Below are 25154 nucleotides of genomic sequence, written 5' to 3'. Positions count from 1 at the left end.
TAGAATAGAAGAAGTGGTTCTGCACTTACACTTTGCCTTTGTTTGCCACAGGCAATGTTTTTGGAAATTGATCAGATTTAATTACACATATGCTTTAGAACAAGATCTTGGCAGCCACATAATATTTTAAAACTCTCACAAAACCTCGCCCGTCCTCGGACTTTGCTTTTTCCAAGAATTATTGCAATTTGGCGTAAAAATATGACCCTGGCAACCGATGAAGCCCACAGCATCTCGGAAAATTCAACTAAGATGTACTATATCACAATATCGATATAGATGAAACCCAGAAAAGAGAGGATAGAAAAGGGGCGGAGCTTACCTGCAGGAAGGGATCGCTGATGCCAGACACATCGTGCTCAGGAGAGTATCCAGACATGATCAGGTTCTTCAGGATTCGCACCAGCTGAGGAACCAGCTAGAAAAAAAATAATGTCCCGAGGAAAAATAATAAACCAACAAAATACATGAATCATAGTCTGAAAGTCTGATTTTTCTAAATAAATCATACATAACGACACAGTTAAAAAAAAAAAAAAAAGAAAAAGGGGGGAGGAGCAACCATAAACACAATGAGGGTGAAAATCATCTTGGAATAAATCTGATTTTCTCAGCACATTCGGTTAGAAGCGAGTCGAATGGATGAATCAGTCATGATTATAACTATAACTATGAAACTCACCTTGTATTTGATGAATTAACAATAGATTTATATTTAATCCTGTGTTAGTTTTGGGTGAAAGATTAATTTTTAATCTGTGCTCTGGAGGTCACAAGGACAGATACTGAATGAATGATCGTTATTAATTCGTCTAAATGGTGGAACACTGGACCACGAATTATACACAGCTCTGTGATGACATTCAAAACCAAAATCATAAATAATAGAAGAGACGACAAGGAGAACGTATCAGAACCAAACTATTAAAATAAAAATGCACTACATCTACAGAGAGCACAGTGAAGTGAGAGTCTTTAAGAGCATGCACCAGCTATGAAACCAGAATGTCCTCTTACCTTCTCATTCTAACACAATGCAGGAATTGTAACGAAGACAAATGACAGAAAAATATGAAGTAGATGTTAGGGCGGGGAACTGGAAGAGAGGTTTAACTTTCAGAAGAAGAGCTTAAAAAAAATAAATGTTACGATCATGAGTAATGAGAAAGGTGGTTCGTGCCGGAGAGGCAGAAGAGCAGGAGATACACCGAGAGAGAAAAGAGAGAAAGAAAGCGCTCTAATGGAAGCAGCGCTCTAAAGAAAATACCAATGCAGAGCAAGCATCGAAAATTCAAGAGCGTCTACGAGCGCATTGTTACAAGTCAAGACTACGAGAAACATTAGTTTGGTTGTTTTTTTTAAAGAAGCAATGCAAAAAAAAAAAAGTCATTCAATCCAGTCGTTCCTTAAACTATAAGCAGAAGAGAAAGAAGACGTACCTTTCTGAAGTGAGTGAGCATGTCGGGACTTCGTTCACACATTTCAGTGAGTAAAACGACAGACGTGTGCAGAACTCCTGACCAAAAATTAAAAAAAAAGGAAAAAGATCATCCCAAAAGAACAAATTGACAAAACCAAAAATGTTCTTGTTAATTTTTGACGTGTATAGATCATCATTTTATGACAAAACCGCGTCAGGAGGGAAAAAAAAAAAAAAAAAAGCGCCGTGAGCGCAATTCATTCATTCCTACACTCTTTTCTAGCACTAGCACTTCACACGTTACCGTAGAGACGATGCATTCAATCATGAACGTGATCTGACACGCCTACACGGTTAATATTTGTTGCCTGAGGCTTTAAAGGGCTTTAAAGCCTCAGGCAACAAATTTCTTACTTGTATAAATAAGCTACAAAATAAGTAGAACATGATTTTAAAAAATTATGGTTTGAGCCACGACCTCAGGACAAAAGTATTATACGGCTGAGAAAACTGAAATCTGGTCCGGAATGCTTGCTTGTGTTTGGGATGGTCCTTCTGTCAATCATTTTTATAGACATGTAGATCTTGGGGGCGGAGTGTGTGCGTGTGTGTGTGTGTGTGTGTGTGTGTGTGTGGGTGTGTGTGTGTAAACATAGAAGAGGAAGTGGGATTAAGGAGTTAAAAATAATAATAATAAAAATCATTCAAATGTCTAACCCAGTTACTTAACCGTTAAGAGAGCTAACTTCAGAGAAAAACAAAAACAAAATGGACGATTCTTATCTAATGCACCTTTAACAAACTCTGTTGTTTCTACGGTTTCTACGGTTTCTATGTTTAGGTTTTTATACAGCCAGTGGAGCTCGCTATTAACATTCAACACAGTAACACATCAAACCTGACATGCAAAGCACAGTCTCTGGAAAAGCTCTCCATCTTTCTGATTAAAGAAAAGAAAAGAAAAGCAAAAAACATCTGTTTGTACGGCCAGAAATCGACCCATACGGTGACGCTCAGAGTGAGCAGAGGCTAAAGTGCACAAAAGTCCAGGTCTTAGAGAAATAAAACCGCGCGCGCGCACACACACACACACACACACACACACACACACACACACACACACACACACACACACACACACACACACACTCAATAACGGTCTTACACATCCTGTGTTTCTTCATATTTCAGTAGCCGATCTTAGATGTTTTCATTTATGACTGTGCTGGTTTTTTGTCACATGAATATCATTAGATTTTTTTTTTTTTTTTTTAAAGAAGTGAAAAAAAGAAAAAAAAAAAAAAAAGTTGGCTTGTTTTTTTAAACCCAACCTCTGAGTTACACATATTCAGTAGATTATTCAGGTTATTAGTTTCATTACTGGGTTAATTCAGACATTTCAGTCTCATGATATCTTTTTTCTTCTTCTTCCAATTTAACACTATACCTTGTAATGGATTTAACATCTAATCTGCTGTTTGCCTTAAAAAAATTTTAAAAATTAGCCAAATATCCCGTGTAGCTGACTCGGGGCTTGAATTTCGGCGCGGGATTGCGGGAATTGCGCATAATTTAAACCATTTCCGCAAGTTTAACTTTTATAATGCGAGAAATTCCCGCACAAATGTATTTGCTTCATCTCGGATCAAGTTATGAAATACATCAACAGACGCGAAAAAAGAAATCACCGGTGTTTATTTTAGAGTTTAATTTCACAAACAGCGCTGCAAACAGCCGGCCGTCTCTGACTGTCGCTGAGCGCTGTAGCGCGTCGGCGCGCTCTCCGTGGCCTGCGTCGCACTCGTCTTATTCACACAAGGCCGTGTGACGCGCTCGAATATTCTGAGTCATAATGAGCTGCTTGTGAAGATAGTATCGGCTTCCAAATTATATTATTTTAATCCCGAAATTCAAACATTAAATGCTGTTTTGCTCTTTATAGCGTGTGAGCGGATAGAGCGTGTCTGCCGACTCAACACAACCGCAACGAAGCGCGAGTAAATCATCATCTCCCTGTCTTAAAATGCGCGTTTTATCGAAAGTTAACATGAATGAACATAAGACAGTATTTCTCCTGAAACTGGAATATATGAAATTCACTGATTCTGAAAGGCATTAATATACAGTTTTAATACAGTTTTAATTTGGAGGAGGAGAGCATCACAAATTTGGTTATTAAGCTGTTTTGAAAACCACCATACATTAAAATCTGTAGACATAAATAAATGAAGATTATTAATAAAGCCCGACGTGTCAAAATTTATTCTCCCCCATATAATCTTTAAATCCTCCGCATGTGACCCATTCTGACGAAATTCAGGCCCTGTGACTGATTTCAGATAATTAATGCCCGCCTCTTTAATATTCATAAACAAATAAACTCAACCCAATCTGTTACACAAAGTTAACATGTTATTTCTATTAGATTATTAGCTGTTACTGCTGCGCGTAAACTGAAATAACTGTTTCCAAACTGTATTGAAAATTTAAAACAAGTGTATTTTCGTGAATAACATCTTTTCTATTAGTCGCCTTTAATCTCAGTTAAGACATGATATTATTTACGAAAGAACACTCGGTCATGTAACGCTAGCTACACTCTGTGGAAACAATCAGCAATCACATTTCTAGCTAAATTTGTGATGGTTTGTAAACACGCCACACAGACTTTATACAGGATTACACGCATGTACTTTGTGACGACAAACTGCGGTATGCGAATAAATACGAAGTATTTGAAAACAAAGAAGAGTTTTAAGGATATTCCTATACCTATAATCATCATAATAATAATAATAATAAGAAGAAAAATGCATGGAAATTCAAAGTTTAGTCATTTCTAACCCAAGAAGCTAGGTAAGAAGCTGCTATAATCGACCCTTAGCTACTACTTGGGCTATTAATAACACAACTACTAATATTAACATTAATAACTCAAGTGCTTTTAGTGTGCATTGACAGAATTAAAAAAAAAAAAACTTCCTAAACGAGTATTTATCAGTCATTACACTGTGTAAATAATGATCAGAGAAATCCTGAATGGACGCTGCAAACCGTGTCTCACCGTGATTCTTCTCGCTCAGCAGGTTTTTTGTCGCCGGCAGAAACATCTCCATCAACTCTGGAACCTTCCGAATGACGTGAACCGCACACAGCGCTGCCTGCGTGGAGAAAAGCGTCTCATTCCTTTTCAAGCTCAAACGAAAATCCCGATCGTGTCTGACAGCGTGTTAATAACCGCGATTAAAATTTACCTTTTTCCTCAAGTAGGAATTTGACGTTTTGAGGAGCTTCTCCACTTCCCCAGCCAGGTCACGACACATTTCCGATGAACCCATACACCCGAGGGTGCACAAGGCCAGTCCCTGGACGTACTGCGTACTGTGATTTAGATCGCTGCAACGGATAAACAGACAGATTTAGCAATGCCTGGCAGAACAGAGTTGCAGGAGTGCAGATGCGCTTTGCGTTTCACTTCCTGTCTGTTGCTTACTTCTTAATGCAGTTTGTCATTAGTAAATGGACGTCCTGCCTCTCGTCCAACAGCAACATGGCCCCCAAGTACCCTATTCTCTTGTCAGTGAACTTCTGTGATGCGATCAGCTTCAGACATTCCAGCTACGAAAATAAAAATAAATACTTTTTTACAATATTCAAGCATTCTATAAAAGTTACACCCCATGTAGGGAACACATATAGTGATAAAGTCATGAAAAATGAAATTCCTAGACCGAAATCAATCTGCAACAGTGGATATTTATTTCATTTATTTCAACTTACCTGCCCGAAATGTGCCGGATAACCCAACATGTGCATGTACAGCAGCTTGGCCACATTCCTACAGCGGTAAGTGTTGTCTTCTTCTCTGAAGGACGATCGGATCGCTGCGCATTCTTTCTGGATCATCTCTCGCTCCTCGGCCTGGGTCCGAGCCGTCCGGATAGTCCGGATCAGCTCCCGCAGTCTGATCGGAGCTGGCATCCTCTGCAATTAAGCACACAGTCTGAGCAGAGTACGAGCATTTAACCCTTTCACAAAGAAAGTAGAGCAAATATCAACCAATATGTGTATTAAAGAAAGATCTATGTTCTGGAAGAAAAAGGAGGCTCCTACATGTAAGCTACGGAGAGGAGAGATGATTTCTACAAAATCTGGCACCCTTTTCTCTGATACCTTAATGGAAACCCTACAGACTAATGCATCATTTGTTAACGTCTTAATATTTTTTCATCACACTTAACAATTTAATGTAAACAGATCTTGTAAGGGATGGTTTGTGATGTGAGCTCTTTGTTGGTTTGTCTTTTCTCTCTCTCTCTCTCTCTCTCTCTCTCTTCTAATTTTGATTGTATTTTTTGTACATGTAATAGAAACAAAATAGGCAAGATTGCAAATCTATCTTCAAAATCTTTGTCTTTCAATAAAACTTTTGACAAAAAAAAAAAGAAAAAGACTCCTTAAACTAAGTTCGTGCGTAAGTCAGGGTGTCGGTCCTGAACAACACGTCGAGAGGATTTCTCTTAAAAATTTGTGTAGTTCAAGCGTCACATCAAGAACGCGTGCACTTCCATTTTAATCCACATCAGCTGCGTTAGTGTTGCCTCGAACTCGAGCCGCGATGCCCTCGTTTTATTTTGCGTATTCAGGAATTTGAAGATCGATCAGCGAAGAGATCAGAATCAGGGCTATCGTTAGGCTCGGGAAGATTGACAATAATATCAGAAATCGTCGATACTAATCAGGAAACTATTACGATGGCTATCAAACTGGACGATTTAAATGTCTGCTGGAACACTTGGTGTGTGCTGCGTCAAAAGATCGACAAAAGATCTTAGCGTCCCTCATACGTGCCGCTGAACGGATAAAGCCACGAACGTCTTCGCTCTTTAAACGTGAAGCTTAAATTAACGAAGTGAATTAACGGCGTGTTGTTTATCAGGGTGATTTCACGATACAAGAATTCGAGTGTCTCCGCTAACGTTCAGCACCGAGCGCATGTACGTGTAGTTTATATAATCTGATTTAAATTTTCTAATGAGCTTAGTTACAGCTAATAAGTAGTTATGTTGTTTATTTACAGTGAGTTTATATAACTGATTAAATGCTAATGGTAGAGATAACCGACATGTAACAAGCCGACCTGTTCGAGTATTTTATTTTTTTTTTCCTGCTGAAATGAAATTTTTTTTTCCTGCCGAAATGAAATTCCTGCTTGACGACATGCGCGACGTGTGTCTGGCCACGTCCCACTCATTTCCCGAGTCGGAGCAACGGTACGAGATGTCAATCGATAAAGCGATATAGAAGGTACGAAAGGACGATGGCATGTTTCACACGCTCTCACAAGCCTTCTAACTGCAAGACTGTTGCTATTTTTTGTCTGAAAAAAATTTGTGTTAAAAAAATTTAGCTTTCAGCCATGAAAGTTTAACACAAGCAATCAATCAAACAACAACTTATATCACGTTTGGTGTCTTTTGCCCGAGTCAATTTCTATTCGCACACACGAGTGAACCATAACCTCCATAAAAATTCACTTTCTCTACGCTGTGCACTTTTCTAAATTAAAATCATAATCTACAAACGTAACGCAACGTATAGCTGCACGGCAAAGCGATTATGCGCTATGATACTCATTTTACACCAACACACGGAAACAAAATAAACAAATATACACGTTACGTCCACGCACCGTGTCGCGTTTTTTTTTTTTTTTTTTAGCGGAACGATTTTATAAACACAGCTGGCAGATCAGTACAGGCTTAATAACGAAGGTTAAGTAAAATAGACTTAGCGACGTGAGCTCTCCTTTGTCGTCTTTTAGCTTTTTAGGCGCTTGACATCCGGTGCATTGTTCTAGCACCTCTTCATGATGTTTAAACAGAGTCTGGCAGCGATAGAGACTTGCAGTGTGAGTTATAAACTGAAGGATGTGTATACAGGAAACTGAGGAGGTATTGAGCAACAGATGAGTGTGATTAGTAAACGGAAGAAGAAAGAGGAGCGTTCGAAAATGGTTTATTAAATATCATCATCATCACACACAGTATATTAGAGACGATATGAAAAACTGTGTATGAAGGAAGTTTATTTTATTTAGTTTATAAAGCACGACAACTCGGCGGATGAAGAACGGCGAACGTGCGTGTGAAATTCCATTCCTTCTTCATCAGCCTTCAGAGGCGAGCGCTAAGGTTTCAGTGTGCTGGAGTCTGATTAAAAATTAAAAGGAGCACATGCGTAGCGCTAAGATTACATTCTACGCTCGGCTGGTAGGCTGGGTAACATCAGTGACCTGCTTCTACTCAATATGAAGCTCCTGCACAGACACAAGAAGGCTTCGACGTCAGACACCAGACCGCAGAATAAACACAGAGTCTGTATTTGAATCCCTGATCAGCGCTGCCCTGAGAATAAAAAGCTCAGAGATGCACAATGAGCTCAAACTCTAAAGATAGATATAAAAAAAAAAAAAAAAAAAAAAAAAAGATGCTAGAACGCTGGAGAGGATGTTAAACAACCTCGAAGAAAACATGCCGAGAATCAGCGTATTTGAGCTCACGTTATATAACTGCATCACAAACGTGTACGACGCGGCGCTGACTCAGAGGAAATGGCTCGGAGATGAGGCGCGTCATGCGTTTAGCTCCTACTTCACAGTTTCAGAGTCGTCTTTAAACAGCGAATCGCTGTTTATTCAACTCCACAACACTCCAGTCTCATCTCTATTCACAACATCTGGGTCAAGACAAGAATCAGAACAAACAGAACACGCGTTTACGACAAACTCGCGTATAACGGACATCTAAAACTAAGGCTGAATAACTACTAATAAAGGTGAAGGGGTGAGAAAGAAATTCTGACCCGAGATGTTTTTACAGACTTTTATTAAACTTGTACTTTTATTGGAAAGTAGTTCCGGCTACTTAACACTTTGTGTGGTATCCATACGCCATCGGAGTGTGTTAATGCATAAATATAAATACTTCCGAGTTATACAGCTCGAGAGCTTCGATTACAGGAACTGAGTAATTCATTATAAAACCGTAAACTGATGGAGCTGCCTTTAGACTTTTGTTATTCTTTTCACAAGACACCAAAATATCCTCAAAAAGGTGCTCCTTTGTTATTTTATTTCTGCCCAGATCAGCCATTTCCGTGTTTTTCTCCTTCACGGTCGTAATGAGCGTAGCTATAAACTAGCTGGAATTAGAGAAGCAGCCATCAAGCTCGCACAAACCTCAATCAGCCCTTACGCTGCATTCGACTTAACTCGGAATTACGTCGGTTTTGAGCTTTGTGCGCATGAGCTACAACGTGGGGAAAAACATCTAAGAAAGCTTGAATATCGTTAGTAACGAGCTAACTAGCTAAAATTAATAATTCGTAAATTTATGATGTATTTATTTTCTCAAACCCAACCATATGGTCAGTGTGTTATAAATTTAAACAAACTGATTAAAAGTCGCGACACGATTTTGTGTTTTATTTACCGTTGACGGTCTGGTTGGCCATTCCGACATGATGTCACATGCTGAACTCGGAGTTGGGAATATCGTCCTGGTTTTCCGACAAGGAATTCCATGTTGGAGTTTTTTTTTTGTTTGTTTTGTTTTGTTGTTTTTTCCTAGCCTGAATTTTGAAATTCCGAGTTACAACCTTTACTCAAACTCGCCGTGAATCATCATCATTTCTATCGCTAGCAACTGCTGGCAAGTTGCCATGGAGATCACTGTCAATCATCGTGATCCGACACGCCCCCACAGCGTTCTCATCAGGCACATAATAGGCGTTTTATATTTTTATATACAGGCGTTAAATATCGCTGAATTGTACTTGGTAAATGTTGGCTTTTTTTAAAAATTATAAAGGGTTTTTTTAAGCATTTAAAAATGTTTCCAGTGGATTTTAACCTGAAGAGACCCCGAGCAGAACAGATGACGAGATTCAGGCTAAGAATCTCACGAGCCTAGAGACTGTTGTTTATTACACCAAAGGACCGGGGGCAGAAAATGCGCATTAATTAAGAGGGTCACACCATCAGACTGTGGATACGATGCCAAAAAAACCATCCCAGAAGTTTATTCCTCCAGCCTACGTCCACATGAGCTTTTTACGGCTTGCCGTCACAGATAAACGCTGCTCTTTCTGCAAGCACACAGCACCTAATTAAGCTGCTACAGCCAGAGAAGGAAACTACTGTGATTACTTGCTGAACAAAGACATTTCCAGCATCGTGCTGCCTCTCAGCAAAAACAGCTGAAAAGAGCATCGTTAAATGGATGCTGCAAAAGAAAACTCGCTTTGATGCAAATCGGCAGCTTTCCTGTACTTCGCAGATCACCCATCATCCAGCGTGCTGAGACATCTTCGCCTTCACAGAGAAAATGTAGAAAAAGGAGTAATGAATTCTGTTAGAAGGTCGAGGGCGACACATTTCATTCCTCATCCGTCTCAATCGCACCGCAAACACGGAAAGAAAACCAGAACCGAAGTTTTTAAACGTTATCCTGTGATCATTAACGCTCAGACGATGGAGGAGAACATGGACGGAGATGTTTAATGAACAAATCAAGTGATGAAACAATTCGTGATACACCATGAGACCGGGTTCATGAATTGATGTTCTACGATGAAATACGTATACATAGCTGTAGCTGTCTATCGCGGCTTCTCCGATTGACATCGCAATCGTATTTATGTAAATTATTTAGCTGAAGGAAGCTCATTGGTCCAGAAACTAGCTATAGAGTTCGAGTTAGACACTTTCGCTCAGAAAGGGAGGAATTTTCAAAGATTTATATAGATTTTTCATTTTATTTATCCTCTCTCCTGTCTAAATAGCAAACTAAAACAGACCGTCTATGGCGCTACTTTAAAAGTAACATGAAGCAACACTACAAAAACTTTTTTTTTTTTTTTTTTTTTGGATTTTCTTCTTAATTTAGTCTTCGGCACCAGTCAGGTCTCCCTTCAGCTACCAATCAGAGAAAATGAAGGCTGACACGTGCATCCTTTGAGGCATGTGAATTCAGCTAACCTCATCTTTTTTCAGAACTGCTGCTCATAGTAAAGCGCTATCCGCCCTCTTCTGCATACATGAGCTCACAGACGCCCACGATTGGCTAGTGATTGATTGAGAGAGAGAGAGAGAGAGAGAGAGAGAGAGAGAGAGAGAGAGAGAGAGAATGCCACTCCTACACAGAAAGCATGGATAAACAAGCACAGATGGCTGTGGCGTTTTTGGGATTCAAACTTTTCTGTCGCGCCACTCGGAAGAACAAAACATTACAACTTTGAACTGTTTTATTTACAGACATAAAGTAATTATTAGTGGTTTAAGCACTAAAGGTAACTTTTCTGATCATTTAGTAAGGGTTGTTTAATCCAGACATATATCAGAGAGGAATGTGAAGTACATCCATCTTTAAAATTTCTAGTCTGTGGTGTATTTTCTAACAAAAATAGTTGTCTAAGTTCCTATTGCTTAGTAACAAACTTCTAATTTGATGGTACGATGATATTTTTAAATTGAATTACAATGACCACTAATTCTCAAAATTTTTCTGAAACATTTATTATTGAGTACTTAAAGAGTTTATTGACTAGCTCTTGTTTAACTGCTCAGTTGAACTGAATTGGTTTAATTAGGAGTACAATGTTATATGTACAATGCTGATAGATAAATTAAATATTATTATAAAAACTTAAATAAACGGTGATGAAATAAACGTGTGCTGAGAGAGTGCATGGAATGAATTTTATATTTTAAAACGCTTCTGAGCAACAATATAATGTACGGATGATTAAAGCTGTACAGTGTGAACGCCTGACTGTACACGTGATGTATCGGACTCCAAAGTAAGTCGAAGTACGAGAGCAAGTTTCCAAGTAGGTCAAAGTTCCACAAGTTGCTTTTTAACTTTTCAACCCATTTGTATGGCTGTTTTTTTAAAAGTCCTCAGAAATAAAACGGGTTTGAGAGAAGCTTCTGGATCGCCAAAGAGTCCCCTTTCTCAAAGGCAAAAATATTAAAGGAAAAATAAACTTCCCGTTCAATACATAGAGCGGATTGCAAACAACAATTTAAAGGGGAAGTTGAGTAATGACATCATGCATGAGTAAATACGGCATAAAGAAAAGATGGAGAGAAAAAAAGAAAGAAAAAAAAAAGGCTACTGAGAACATCTGACTAGAAAGAATTCAGGATACTGATAAAGTGCATTCCTGAAAAATCTGGTTTTGTTCATCCATCACACTGGACAACACAATGTTTGGAAAAAGAGGGAGAGAGAGAGAGAGAGAGAGAGAGATGGTGTATCTACTTCCTGATCTGAATGTGTTGCTTAGAAACGATTTAACATTTACTACCAAGACATTATCGTGAGCCAGTGACTCAAAGAGCCACACCTTCGTGTGTCTAATTTGCACAGTGGCTTTCTCTAAACAGTTACTAAAATAAAAACAGCTTCAGCAATGAGACAGGAACATTTTTTTTTTTACACCGTTAAGAGATCCGAATAATAACGCCACCGTACATGCAGAATGAGGAGAACTTGCAACGATAAATCCGATTAAAATTAGAAACGCAAGTCAGAACACAAAAGGTGGATTTGGGTGACGACAGGTGGCTAAAAATTTATACTTAAGAGCAGCAGGTTGTCTTCATGAAGGTCAGATTTACACTCAGAGCACATCTGTGGGTTCTCCTGCCTCTGGGGTTGGGCTTTGAAGCAGAGCCTGAAGCACGACTATCCAAAGCTAAGAACGAACATCACAATTAGATCTCATGACCTTCAAACCACGCAGGTCAGGAATCTACGATGGACGCGATTACCTCCTGACTGACTTCTTATATGAACAATGAACAGCATGTCACGTCTCTATCATATCATTCACCTGAGCTTCTTTCCTCTCTCGTTCCCCTGTAGGATTAAAGACCCAGGCGCAGGAAGGATGATCTTAGCAACCGTGTGACGAAGGGAAAAAGGAAAAGAAAAAAAAAACACAACAAAAGAATCCCACGGGCATCCTGGAAACACGCTCCGTACTGTCCCATTCAGCACCGAGGAACCCCGGGAGAAAACGCCGTGACCAGATTAAAGCTAACGAGAACGCACAAATCTCATTCCAGTCGACACGTCTCGCTTTCTTTAACACCTTCTGCATCACGTTGTGAATAATTACAGGTGTGTGAGGTCTTAAAAGACGCTCTCGCATTCGTTGAGGCATTAATTCAGGGGGGAGATAAATAAATAAACAAACTGCAAACAAGATGAACGAGTGAATACTGCGTTCAGAGGAGTAAAAAAAAAAAAAAAAAGCAAAACCTACAATAAAAAGAATTTAAATAAAGCAGCGTTTTGTTTCTCTGATTCACATTTGGATTGTTTACTCTCACACTCTCGCTCCTGATTGGCTGTCGATCATTACGAACCTCTCGCCGCTACCGACACTACGCTAAAGCTACAGTGCATCTGACTTTTTAATTGAAAATTAATCATATATAATTGAGTCCAAGGACAAACAATTACTCAGATGGTGTTTCTCAATCCACAATTTGGTGCTTTTCAAGCTCTATTTCACCCAGAATTTGTGGGAAATTTGTACGATTATGTCAAACGCCAACTCTGATATGGCAATCATGAACTTCAGGCACAAAAGAAGTCCAGATACAGAGTGACAGGCAGGAGCTGTAGCCAGTCGGAGAGTTCGAGAGTCTTAAATTATACTATAAAAGAAAGAAAGAAAGAAAAAAAAAAAAAAAAAAGAGAGATCAGGACAGAAAATAATGATAAGTTTTTTGTTTTTTTTTCTTGGTGAACAGGTAAGGCATGAAGCGATAAGTTTGTGAATGATGTCAGGTGATTTATTCACTTTGTGGAATTTGCATCATTAACTAGTTGTAAAATTGTTAGCTAGACACTAAAGGGAAGTGTTTGTGAATTTCTCTCAGGTTTTTGAGAAAATGGTGAATCACAAAACCGGTAATAAAAACACACACATCGGAAGCAACCAGAAATGATTTTTTTTTTTTTTTGCTTCACTGTATTTTTGATAAACAGCTGGAGTTAGCGTGCTAACTAAATGAAATAGCTCGTATTTAGGCATTCTATGTAGCACTTAATACTCGCTAATTATGCAGTTTGGGACGCAGCCTTGAATTCATCGACTCGTATCGCAAGGATAGGCACAATGATGATGGGCATTATGACAAGCTGTCCATCAAATAAGCCACGCCCTTGTTCATGGTGACATCACGACACCTGACTCATCCAACACGTCTTGTTTTTGAGGGATAGTCTCAGCAATTTCACTGGTGTTCCGATTCATCAGAAAGCGGGAGGATATTTTCTTCCCCCGTCTTGTAGCATAGCAACAGGAGAGAGGTAATTAATCAGAAATGTGTCGTTCCACATTGCAGAAATTTGTTCGCGCCGTGGTGTCTCATTGAGACATTTTTTCTGAAATTCACTCAGAGCAAGGAACAGGAGAGTTGACATTTCAGAGTTTCTGTGGGTTTAGTGTAACAAAGGTCTTTCTGATCAAGAAGCAGGAAAAAAAACTGTTGCAGAAAAACATGCAGATATTCGCGATTCGCAAACGCGGCACTCAACGCTGGCTTCTTACAGCACACGCAAGACCCTGCTTTATAAATGACACTGATTCAAAGCAAGTAACAATTTCCCATAATTCATTCCTCTATTTTCTGACATCAGAGCTCCGATACGCGATACTGACGGCCTCAGAGTAAGCAAGCTGACTTTTCTTTTTGCAAGCTTGAAAGATTATGCAAAATCACACGAGTGCTGTCTCAAAAGCCCGTCGCCAAGTTTAGAGCTTCTCCATCGAACGGCGTATCCGAATCGTGGCCGAGTGCCAATCACACAAATCTACCCGTGCTCAAAACTCAAATAAATGTGCGCTGTGTTTGTCTCAGAGTGAACTCTTCATCACGAGAGCTTGCGAGTTTACTTTTAACTCAAATATAACAACAAAATGAATGTTTAGTGACAATAAAGAAGTGCAAAGTTTCACTAAATATCCATTCATGCATAGCTAAGGGTGCCAATACTTTAATCCTACTTAAAAATACAGAGGAGTTTGAGTACAAACACTCACAGGCGCTCGTGCATTTTCCTGTGACTGAAAATCTAACGCCTTTCTTGCCCTAACTAGAAGAGGATTTTAAGAAGCTACGCAGTGATAATGGGTAAAAATAAATAAAAATAAAATCAGAAATGTTGAATTTGTGTTTAAAATCATGACGTCGCCTCATAAAAGTGTCAGAAAAATAATTTTTTAATGCTACACTCACCTAATAATTAAGATTTTTGTGTAGATGGAGGAGCTCCAGTCAAGACACAATCAGGACGACTGTGTGCAGAAGATTAGCCAATCAAAGTTCTGAATTATTTTTAGCTCCGCCCACACGTACCAGCTCACATTGTACCAAATTGTAAACTAAACTATGCACCAGTGCTGAACAGTGTCACCAACTTTGCAACCCTGAAGCTAAATTTGTTGATTTTTTTAGCCTCTTCTTAGCGACGTTAGCAACAGTCCTGGAATCAATACGTCTCTCTCGGCTACCAATCACAGATCACCATCGTTCCCAACGACCAATCACTGGTCAGCATTTTCCTCAATGACTAAACGCTCCTCGCCGTCGTTCAACAACCGCTCGCTCCTCGCCGTCGTTCAACAACCGCTCGCTCCTCGCCGTCGTTCAACAACCACCTCGCTCCTCGCCGTCGTTCAACAACCACCTCGCTCCTCGCCGTCGTTCAACAACCGCTCGCTCCTCGCCGTCGTTCCCAACAACCGCTCGCTCCTCGCCGTCGTTCCCAACAACCGCTCGCTCCTCGCCGTCGTTCCCAACAACCGCTCGCTCCTCGCCGTCGTTCCCAACAACCGCTCGCTCCTCGCCGTCGTTCCCAACAACCGCTCACTCCTCGCCGTCGTTCCCAACAACCGCTCGCTCCTTGCCGTCGTTCCCAACAACCGCTCGCTCCTCGCCGTCGTTCCCAACAACCACCTCGCTAATCACCGTCGTTCCCAACAACAATCACTTATCATCTTTCCCGAATGACTAATCGCTCACCACCATTTTTCCCAACAACCAATCGCTGCTCACAATAATTCCTGAAGACGAATCACTGATCACCATTTTTCCCCCAACAACCAATCACTGATCATGATTGTTCTCAGTGACTGATCACCATTGTTCGTTCCACCCACGCACTTTTTTTCCCTTTTGTTCCATTCTCTTTTCTTGGCGATATTATTTACCGTAATAAAAGCGAGTTATTCCTTCGTGTCCGTTTCCCGACTCCTCTTTAGTACAGCTTCATTTGTCTACGTTCTTTAAAAAAAAATTATAGAATTTTGTAAATTATAGCCTTGACAAATCGTTTATGGTGCTGTAACCAAAGACGACTTCTTTCTGTAATTCTCTCTATCGCTTCAAATTCTGATGAAACTCCGTTCTACTCTGAGCGTCTTCAGAAAAGCTTCCTTCTTCACGCAACACGTTTCGACATCAAATGATCATCATGATGATTCAATAAATATGCAAATGAGCCTATGACATCATCTGGTGAGTTCTAGCAACCGTCTGAACGTTAATTTACTTCCCCTGAGAGTTCAGCACGGCGACAACGACAACGCGGAGGTGGCAACGGCGACACGACAGTAGAGGATCATGGGTAGAGGCAAAGTGCTAATAGAGTGCGTTCACAGTCTAAAGCACGTCAAAGTGTCAAACTAGAACTTGCGAGTTCTCTGAGAATAAACTCAAGCGGCAACGACTTCCTGCCATTCACTTCTACTTCCACAACTCTGGGGCGACACGCTCTCACACACAGGTATTTCCCACACGATCAGAAACTGAAAGGGGTTTAGATCAAGTCTCAAGACAAAAACCACCACCACATTAAAGGAAACCTCCAGCCTGAAACACGTTAAATCTGTTTATACTGAAAAAAGTCGAACGTGTCTAGTGATTGTGGCGCTAATTTATCGGACGGTGCTGCGTTTTCGTTATTTCTGTGAGAAGATAGCGGTTAGGTGTCGCTCTAACGTCTCACAGCAGAGTACGTTATTATTGCTAGCGCTGTTACGACGCCATTTAATAAGACAGAAACATTTTTAACAATCTCAAACACACGGGATAACGATTAACGATCCGGTTTCACTGATAGCGCGTAAAACAAAAAGCGTTTTCTCGACACTTTTCATTTTTCCAGTGACGTTTTTATTAACGTTACGCTTTAATAATGAGAACTCCAGCGTAGAACTAGCTCAGGCGTTGGTGCAACCGCTGGACTCAAAGTCCCAGAATGCAATGCGGCTATACAACAACGGCTTGTCGGCGATATACGAGATGACGAGTGCTATCAAAGTTGATGATTTGGAAGCTGATCGTTTTGAGCGAAGTGTACAGATGAGGACGTCAGAGAGCCGGAACAGACTGAAGCACTAAAGCGCCGCCGCATCACTCGATTTAAATAGAGGTGAATGACGCGAGGGCTAAATCCCACCGCAGGTCGTCGAACGGCATTGTGGGTAATGTAGGAAGCAGTTAAACCAAGGCGAAAATAGACAGAGAATGTTTAAACTCAGGATATCTGGACCTGCGTTAAAGATCACGTCATTTACTATAAAGTCGTTCAAGTTGGATTTTAACGTCATTCTCCATTTATTAACTCCCACTTCCTATTTAAACCCTGGTCACTGAGCTTCCTGATACACCTGGTGTGTGAAGTAAACTGATCACCTTTTTAAAACATAAATAAATAAACAAACAAACAAATAAACCCACAACTGACTTGTGATACAAACCAGCTTCCTCTTCATCTGTTTTTTTTTTTTTGGGCATATGTGTAATGGAAACACATGTTAAATTATCACTTTAAACATTTGTCTTCTTGCACTGTTTTATTTTTCTGTCTGTTCAGATCACATTCAATAATCCTGAACAACTTATAATGATTACATGATGATATTATTATGATATTAATATTATTATTAATAGTAATAACACTAAACAGGATGAGAAGCATGACTATACACCAGCTTTTAAAGCTCATGCTGGGGTCCATGGATTCATGCCAACACACTAAACAGCTCTTTTTAATCTGACAGAAATAACTAATCACTTCTTGCTGTTGTTTTTGTGCAGAAATGGTGAGATGAAGATGGCTAACTTGACTGCGTTTTCTCCTACTAGCTGCTGGAGAGTAGATAACAAGCAGGCCTTTGCTGTGAGTTAACACAAGATTACTACTAGTTAAGCAAAAAAACAAACATGTTAACCCTGTGAACTAGTTAAATGAATGAATTATCACCAGGTGTTGTGTTTGCATACGTGGACACACCTGGATCATATCTCTATATGTATATATATGTACATATCTCTATCTATGCTAGCTAGCTAGCTAGGAGGCTAATAAGCCCATTCTACGCAGCCTAGCACTAATAAAACGAGCTTAGCTTCCTGAGTCTGAATGACAGCACAGGATTGACTATGCAGTTAAATTCTAATGCTATGCTATGCTATGCTATGCTATGCTAGCTGTCTTGCTAACTAACGCTAGCATATCTAGCTAACGACCTATGTAGCTAGCCTGCTTCACTTCCCGGCCCCTTATGCAGCTTCAACCGTTAAAAAGCAACCATTTCGAGTCGTTTCAACACCCCTAACCTGGCGCAATCGCAAGATATGTTGTTTATCCCTGTTTATGTTCCGAGCTACAGTACTCACCAGCCGTAACGACACCAGAAAACAGCCGGAATCTTCTCTCTATGCGCGACGGAGGAAGGAAGGGACCAGACATTCAAAATGGCGGCGGCCCTAGCCTCAGCACTTCTTACTCAGCGCGGAAGGTTACACTCACAGCTACCCCTAAACTTCAACTGATTGTGACAAACGCATTAAAGTGGAATTAAAACTGTTCACTAGATATAATTATTATTTCCCAGATATATCGACTATACCACAAAGAAAGTTTATGACGAAAAAAATCGCCTCGTTTCATCAACTATCATGATAAACTAACAAGCCCTAACAGCCACCTGTCTCGTGCACACAACTCTATCCTTCTTTTTAAACACTTATAACCTCATAATCACTGCTTATAATCACAGTGTCCAGCCACGCCATATTTCTTTTAATAGATAAGCATCCTTAATGAAAGACAATCATCGGAAAAATTTCGCAACATCGCTGCATTTATAGCATTCCGCTACGTGTCCATTCGGCGGAAGGATACAGCGCCTGGAACGGGCTGTGCTCCGGCCTGCACCTCACCTCGTGGCAGGCAGTGATGACGTCACCCCGTCATGTTGTGGCACTTCTTTACAGACTCATTAAAGCTGAGCTTCAGGATCCAAAGCACTGACTTTCAAACACTGACAAAACATTATACACATAAATGTAGATTTCTTAAATCTCCTCATCTGTTTACGATATTCAGAAATTCTTTTTTTTTTTTTTTTTTTCAAATTTTTTTTTTTCAATTTTATTTGTACAGCCCCTGGCAAAAATTATGGAATCACCAGTCTTGGAGGATGTTCATTCAATTGTTTAATTTTGTAGAAAAAAGGCAGGTCACAGACACAAAACTAAACTTTAGTGACACAAAACTAAAGTCATTTCAAATGTCAACTTTCTGGCTTTAAGAAACACTAAACGAAATCAAGAAAACAAATGTAGTAGTCAGTAACAGTTGCTTTTTTAGACCAAGCAGAGGAAAAAAAATATGGAATCACTCAATTCCGAGGAAAAAATTATGGAATCATGAAAAACAAACAAACAAAAGAACACTTCAACACACCACTAGTACTTTGTTGCACCACCTCTGGCTTTTATAACAGCTTGCAACCTCTGAGGCATGGACTTATTGAGTGACAAACAGTACTCTTCATCAATCTAGCTCCAACTTTCTCTGGTTGCAGTTGCCAGATCAGTTTTGCAGGTTGGAGCCTTGTCATGGATCATTTTCTTCAACTTCCACCACAGATTTTCAATCGGATTAAGATCCGGACTATTTGCAGGCCATGACATTGACCTTATGTGTCTTTCTTCAAGGAATGTTTTCACAGTTTTTGCTCTATGACAAGATGCTTTATCATCTTGAAAAATGATATCATCATCCCCAAACATCCTTTCAATTGATGGGATAAGAAAAGTGTCCAAAATGTCAATGTAAACTTGTGCATTTATTGAAGATGTAATGACAGCCATCTCCCCAATGCCTTTACCTGACATGCAACCCCATATCATCAATGACTGTGGAAATTTGCATGTTTTCTTCAGGCAGTTGTCTTCATAAATCTCATTGGAACGGCACCAAACAAAAGTTCCAGCATCATCACCTTGCCCAATGCAGATACGTGATTCATCCCTGAAAACTTTCATCCAGTCATCCACAGTCCAAGATTGCTTTTCCTTAGCCCACTGTAACCTTGTTTTTTTCTGTTTAGGTGTTAATGATGGTTTTCGTTTAGCTTTTCTGTATGTAAATCCCATTTCCTTTAGGCGATTTCTCACAGTTCAGTCACAGACGTTGACTCCAGTTTCCTCCCACTTGTTCCTCATTTGTTTTCTGTTTTCAAGATGTTTTGCCTTAAGTTTTGACGCTTTGATGTCTTCCTTGGTCTACCAGTACGCTTGCCTTTAACAACCTTCCCATGTTGTTTGTACTTGGTCCAGATTTTAGACACAGCTGACTGTGAACAACCAACATCTTTTGAAACATTGCGTGATGATTTACCCTCTTTAAGGAGTTTGATAATTCTCTCCTTTGTTTCAATTGACATCTCTCGTGTTGGAGACATGATTCATGTCAATCCACTTGGTGCGACAGCTCTCCAAGGTGTGATCACTCCTTTTTAACTGCAGATTAACGAGCAGATCTAATCTGATGCAGGTTGGAAAGGAAATTGACAGGGTGATTCCATAATTTTTTCCTCGGAATTGAGTGATTCCATATTTTTTTTCCTCTGCTTGGTCTAAAAAAAGTAACTGTTACTGACTACTACATTTGTTTTCTTGATTTCTTTTAGTGTTTCTTAAAGCCAGAAAGTTGACATTTGAAATGACTTTAGTTTTGTGTCATGTCTGTGACCTGCCTTTTTTCTACAAAATTAAACAACTGAATGAACATCCTCCAAGACTGGTGATTCCATAATTTTTGCCAGGGGCTGTATAGCACTTTTAACATGGACATGGTCACAAAGCAGCTTTAGAGAAATAAATAGATTCAAATTAAATATAATATTTAAATAAATAAATAAATAAGAAATTAACTAAAACATTTCTCAGAAGCCCTTACAAAAATGAAAAGTCAAAAAGCATTAAAATTGTTTGATCTTCTTCTAATATATATAATTTACTGTAGAAATAGTTTTGGCCTTCCTCACACTTTTTAAAAAAAAAATATTTAGCTATTCTTTATCCTTCATGGATTCGATCTGTTCTGATGTTCTGAGCCTTCCATGTTCAATTTCTTCCATGTCGTCTCAGGGAGTTTTTCCTTGCCACTCTCGCCTCTGGCTTTATCATTAAGGATAAATTCATATATTTATTTCTGTAAAGCTGCTTTGTGACAATGTCCACTGTTAAAAGTGTTATACAAATAAAATTGAATTGAATTGAACTGAATTCCATGTCAGTTTCCTGTTTTAAAATGGACTATTTATGTCATTTTATTGTTAATCATATTTTCTATTCAACAACTGTTAATTAAAAAAAATAATAAAAAAACACAAATTTTGGTGTTTTATCTTCTTTCTTTTTTTTTTTTTCTTTTTTTTTTTTGCTTTGATCAACTGATCCAACTGCAGCATCTATACAAAGATCTATAACTAACTCAATAAAGTTAAAAAATTAAATAAATAAAGTGCACTTTGAGTAGAAATCGCATCAGCTTTTGTAATCTTGAATCCGGCTTCTTGTACTGTTTGGCCCCACCCACTTCAATTTTGAGCTCATTTACATATTTAATTGCAATTCTTTAAAAAAAATTTACAATTTTATTCTGTTCTGCTCAAAATGACCCATTCTGAAGTCTTACTAAAATAAACTATTCTAACAAACTTTATTTATATAGCACTTCTCATGCATAATAAAACTACATCATGCAGCCCGAAGTGGTTTACAGAAATATAAAGAGTAAAACATATCAAATTAGCTGGATGAAAGGAAATGTATTTTGAGATGAATGTAATCCTGATTGGTGATCATAAATAAAATAAAGTTTTCAAGTGTGAAAGACTGTCAGTAAGGCAATAGCAAAACATTACGGATACAAAAGAATGAAAAAATATGATGTGAAATGAAATGAAATAAAATAAAACAGCATATTACGAGGTATATAGAGTTACTTGGTCAAAAGCCTGAGTAAAAAGGAAAGTCTTAAGCATTATTATTTTATTTTTTTTACAGAAGGAAACATTCATGTCAGATCTTAAAACTGAAGCAAACTAAATTTCTACTGAACAGCTTTTAGCTGTTTTATTAAACTTTATGTGCTTGACTTACATTTGCTTATATGTAAATATGTCCTTCCATATTAGTAGTAGTAATAATAATAATAATAATAATAACACCAACATAAGTATAACACCAACAAATAACATAATTAATTAAAAAAATTAAGCATGCACTTTCTCTGAAACTCTGTGTAATACTATTACTTTTTACCACATTTACTATAAAACGTTAAAAGTTAAGTGAAGTACACAAGGTTTCTAGAAAAACAGGACGTTTTAGAGAAAAGTTCTTCATGGAAAGTCCATGTGTCCTACATCAGCTTTGTGTTTCGCTTATCTTTTACTACATCCACCGTTACTTAACGGTTTAACTACACCGCAGTTAACTCTGGGGGAAATGATCAGCATCATTCCTTTCTACATCTGAATAAATATTTTACAGGTTTTGTTACAACATGGGACAGAGTGGTTAAAAGTCTTTAGTGCTTTGTCTAATTCTTGAAAAACATGACGTATAAGCCGGACGTGGCTCTGAGGAAAGCTTCAGCAAGCTGGAGGATGACGTCGTGATGACGGAGGATCAAGCCAGAGGATGACGTCTCGATACTATTGCTATTATTTATTATTTTTCAATATCACTGACAGTACATCTGTGAATAATAATGTGCAATACTGTAGGCATTATCATTTTTCTGCTGTTGTACCATTTGAATGTGCAAAACCACGTGCAATATAAAGTGCAATATGGGGTGTAATGTCACTTTCTACTTTTCACTCTACTTTTCTACTTCTCCACTTATTTTTTGTGCACTTACTTATTTTTTACTAAAGTATCTCACTTTTTTCCCATTCTATTATGCACTGTGGTTATTTTTACTACTTTATTTATTAATATATTGTCTTTTATTCCTACATTGTTGTGATATATCTGTTTGAGCAACCTCTGGCATAAGAATTTTCCTCAGGATGAATAAAGTTATCTTATCTTATCTTATCTTATCTTACGCTCAGACTTTTTGAGGCAGCTGATTTAAACAGCAAGAAAATCCTGAAGTCAGTATAAAAGAAGAGAAACAGAAGAAGTGCCTGAAAATGGTAGGGATTTAGAAATGGAGCTGTTGGATGTTTGTAAAAATCTAAGGATGATAAGTTTTTATCCATCGTTTTTAATCCACAGTTTTTCTGTTTAAAAACTTAATAAATTAAGCACTAAAATTACCAAAGCAGCACCACTGACTAACCAGATGGAATATATATTTAATCAGTCACATGAATTATTCGCAATATGTAGCATAACATTAACTATTCCTTCTTCTTCTTTATGTACGCTACACTTTTCCTTACGTTCATTCCAATTCTTTTCAGGATGTTGACTGTTAAATTCATTTATTTATCAGTGAAATCACATAAAAGCAATCATAAAATGATGACACTTTACCTGGAAATGTCTATTTAACTTGGATCCAGATTTAAAATGACAAATCACTGACCCAAATGCATGTGCTTTTACTCTGTATTTGGTCCAGTTTTCTTTTTTTAAAGGAAAAATCCACCCTTCATGATTTGCATATCAGTCTTTATAATTAACATGTGATGTTCAGCAGCTAACAAGATTTACTCTGTAATGAAATTTCGAGAAGACCTTTTTTTTAAACTTCTTTCATGGACGTGTTGATTTTTTTCACTTTGGTTCCTACATTACCCACAATGCCGTTCGACGACCTGCTGACAGCGGTGCAGTGGGATTCGTCCCTCGCTTCATCTCTACCTTAAGAGAGCGATGCAGCGGCGCTTTAGTGTTTTAGTCTGTCCAGCTCTCTCATCTCCTCAACTCTGCACTCTGCTCAAACAGATCAGCTTTCAAAACTTCAACTTTCACGCCAATAACGCCGTCAACAACATCGCCTTCGTATTCATCATGTCATAGATCACTAACCTGCCAAGCTGATTCTGTTCTGTTCTTTATGTCTGAGATCACTGAAATGTTTTCTCCAAATAAAATCCTAAAAAAAAGTCCTCCTGCGACTTCAGAGTAACACACAACCTCTGAAATCTCACAGGAAGAGCGAAAATACACCAACAACCAACAAAGTAGCAGCAGATTCACTAAATACATCTCAGTAAAAACATATTTAATGTATTTCATAGTGTAATTCTGCATCTATCTTACTATGTTTTTTAACCATGTTTATAAATCAACCCTTTTGAACATGCTTTTTCCACCTCTTTTTGATTATTTGTTTTAAAATACAGCTAAAATGCAGTCTGATCATATGTCAGATCTGATTAAATAAAAATAAAAATAAAAGGTTGAAAACCTTTAAACAAGTCAATCACACAGTGATTCTGTGCGACCTCTAGTGGCTAAAGTTGGAAAAACACATTGAATATTTTCTAAAACTGCATACGCAATGTTATTTATCCCCAAAGCACCGAAGTACTGTGTATTAATTTTGTTTAAATGGTGATATTTTTTATATGTGGGTGTTGAAAACAATGTTAATTTCACATTAGGTGAAAATTCGTCATTTAGTGAGCCACCAATGCATGCAAATGCTACATAGTTAATTTTGTTAATATTAATGTTTATAACATCATACAACTATGACTTCTAATAACATTGAGTATTCATTAATGTCCTAACTGTTCATACACAGGTTAAACAGAAATTTAGTTGCGTATTAATCACTTTATTTAGTGATTTTGTTATTATTTAGACGAAAGAAATGCTAACGAGACGAGCGCTAATGCTAACTCATAACGCTCGTTTCCATAGATATGAAAAGTGGCGCCATCTTGAAGGGGTCAACTATTCAAAATACCAAATATGATCTCATTTTGAGCACAAATTATGATTTTTCTCTCAAAATGTCAACACATTGTACATCATTTAGATGTATAGATTGATAATATCACAATATAAAAGGAAAATAAATATTTTTTCACCACAAATGTGTTTTCATTTTTTGAGAGACTTTACGCTGGAGCAGGATTAGCCTATAGCTGCTAGCTAGCTGAGTTTACAGTTTATTTCTGTTTATTATTGGTTAGAGTCTCTTTAACATGGTCACAGTTCATAGATAACATTCTTAATATTTCTTTAGTGAAGTTTGACAGATTCATTTGTAGATTTGTGACTGAGTTTGCTCTGTTTATCACGACGATGTAACTCATGATTGCTAAGATTAGCTTAAAGTCTGCCATACTAGCCGCTAGCTTTCGCTGAACTTATTTCATT

At 38.3% G+C, this 25154-nt stretch overlaps 1 protein-coding gene across 1 annotated transcript in view; it reads right to left on the bottom strand.

Moving 5' to 3' along the window:
- ap1g1 (adaptor related protein complex 1 subunit gamma 1) overlaps positions 1-18650 on the bottom strand; it is a 35348-nt gene extending 16698 nt beyond the window's left edge. Inside the window, exons 1-7 of the mRNA XM_026930781.3 lie at positions 18186-18650; positions 5201-5404; positions 4914-5038; positions 4675-4816; positions 4485-4581; positions 1440-1516; positions 323-418 (exon numbers count right to left, since the gene is read on the bottom strand). Of these exons, the coding sequence (XP_026786582.2) occupies positions 323-418; positions 1440-1516; positions 4485-4581; positions 4675-4816; positions 4914-5038; positions 5201-5401 (738 nt within the window). The 5' untranslated portion in view covers positions 5402-5404; positions 18186-18650. The remainder of the gene's footprint in view (positions 1-322; positions 419-1439; positions 1517-4484; positions 4582-4674; positions 4817-4913; positions 5039-5200; positions 5405-18185) is intronic.
- Positions 18651-25154: the final 6504 nt, after the last annotated feature.

This window comes from Pangasianodon hypophthalmus, chromosome 11 (genome assembly GCF_027358585.1).
Source record: "Pangasianodon hypophthalmus isolate fPanHyp1 chromosome 11, fPanHyp1.pri, whole genome shotgun sequence".
Classification (NCBI taxonomy): Eukaryota; Metazoa; Chordata; class Actinopteri; order Siluriformes; family Pangasiidae; genus Pangasianodon; species Pangasianodon hypophthalmus.
The sequence above is the reverse complement of the archived record's forward strand: the minus strand, read 5'-3'. Positions and strand labels throughout refer to the sequence as shown.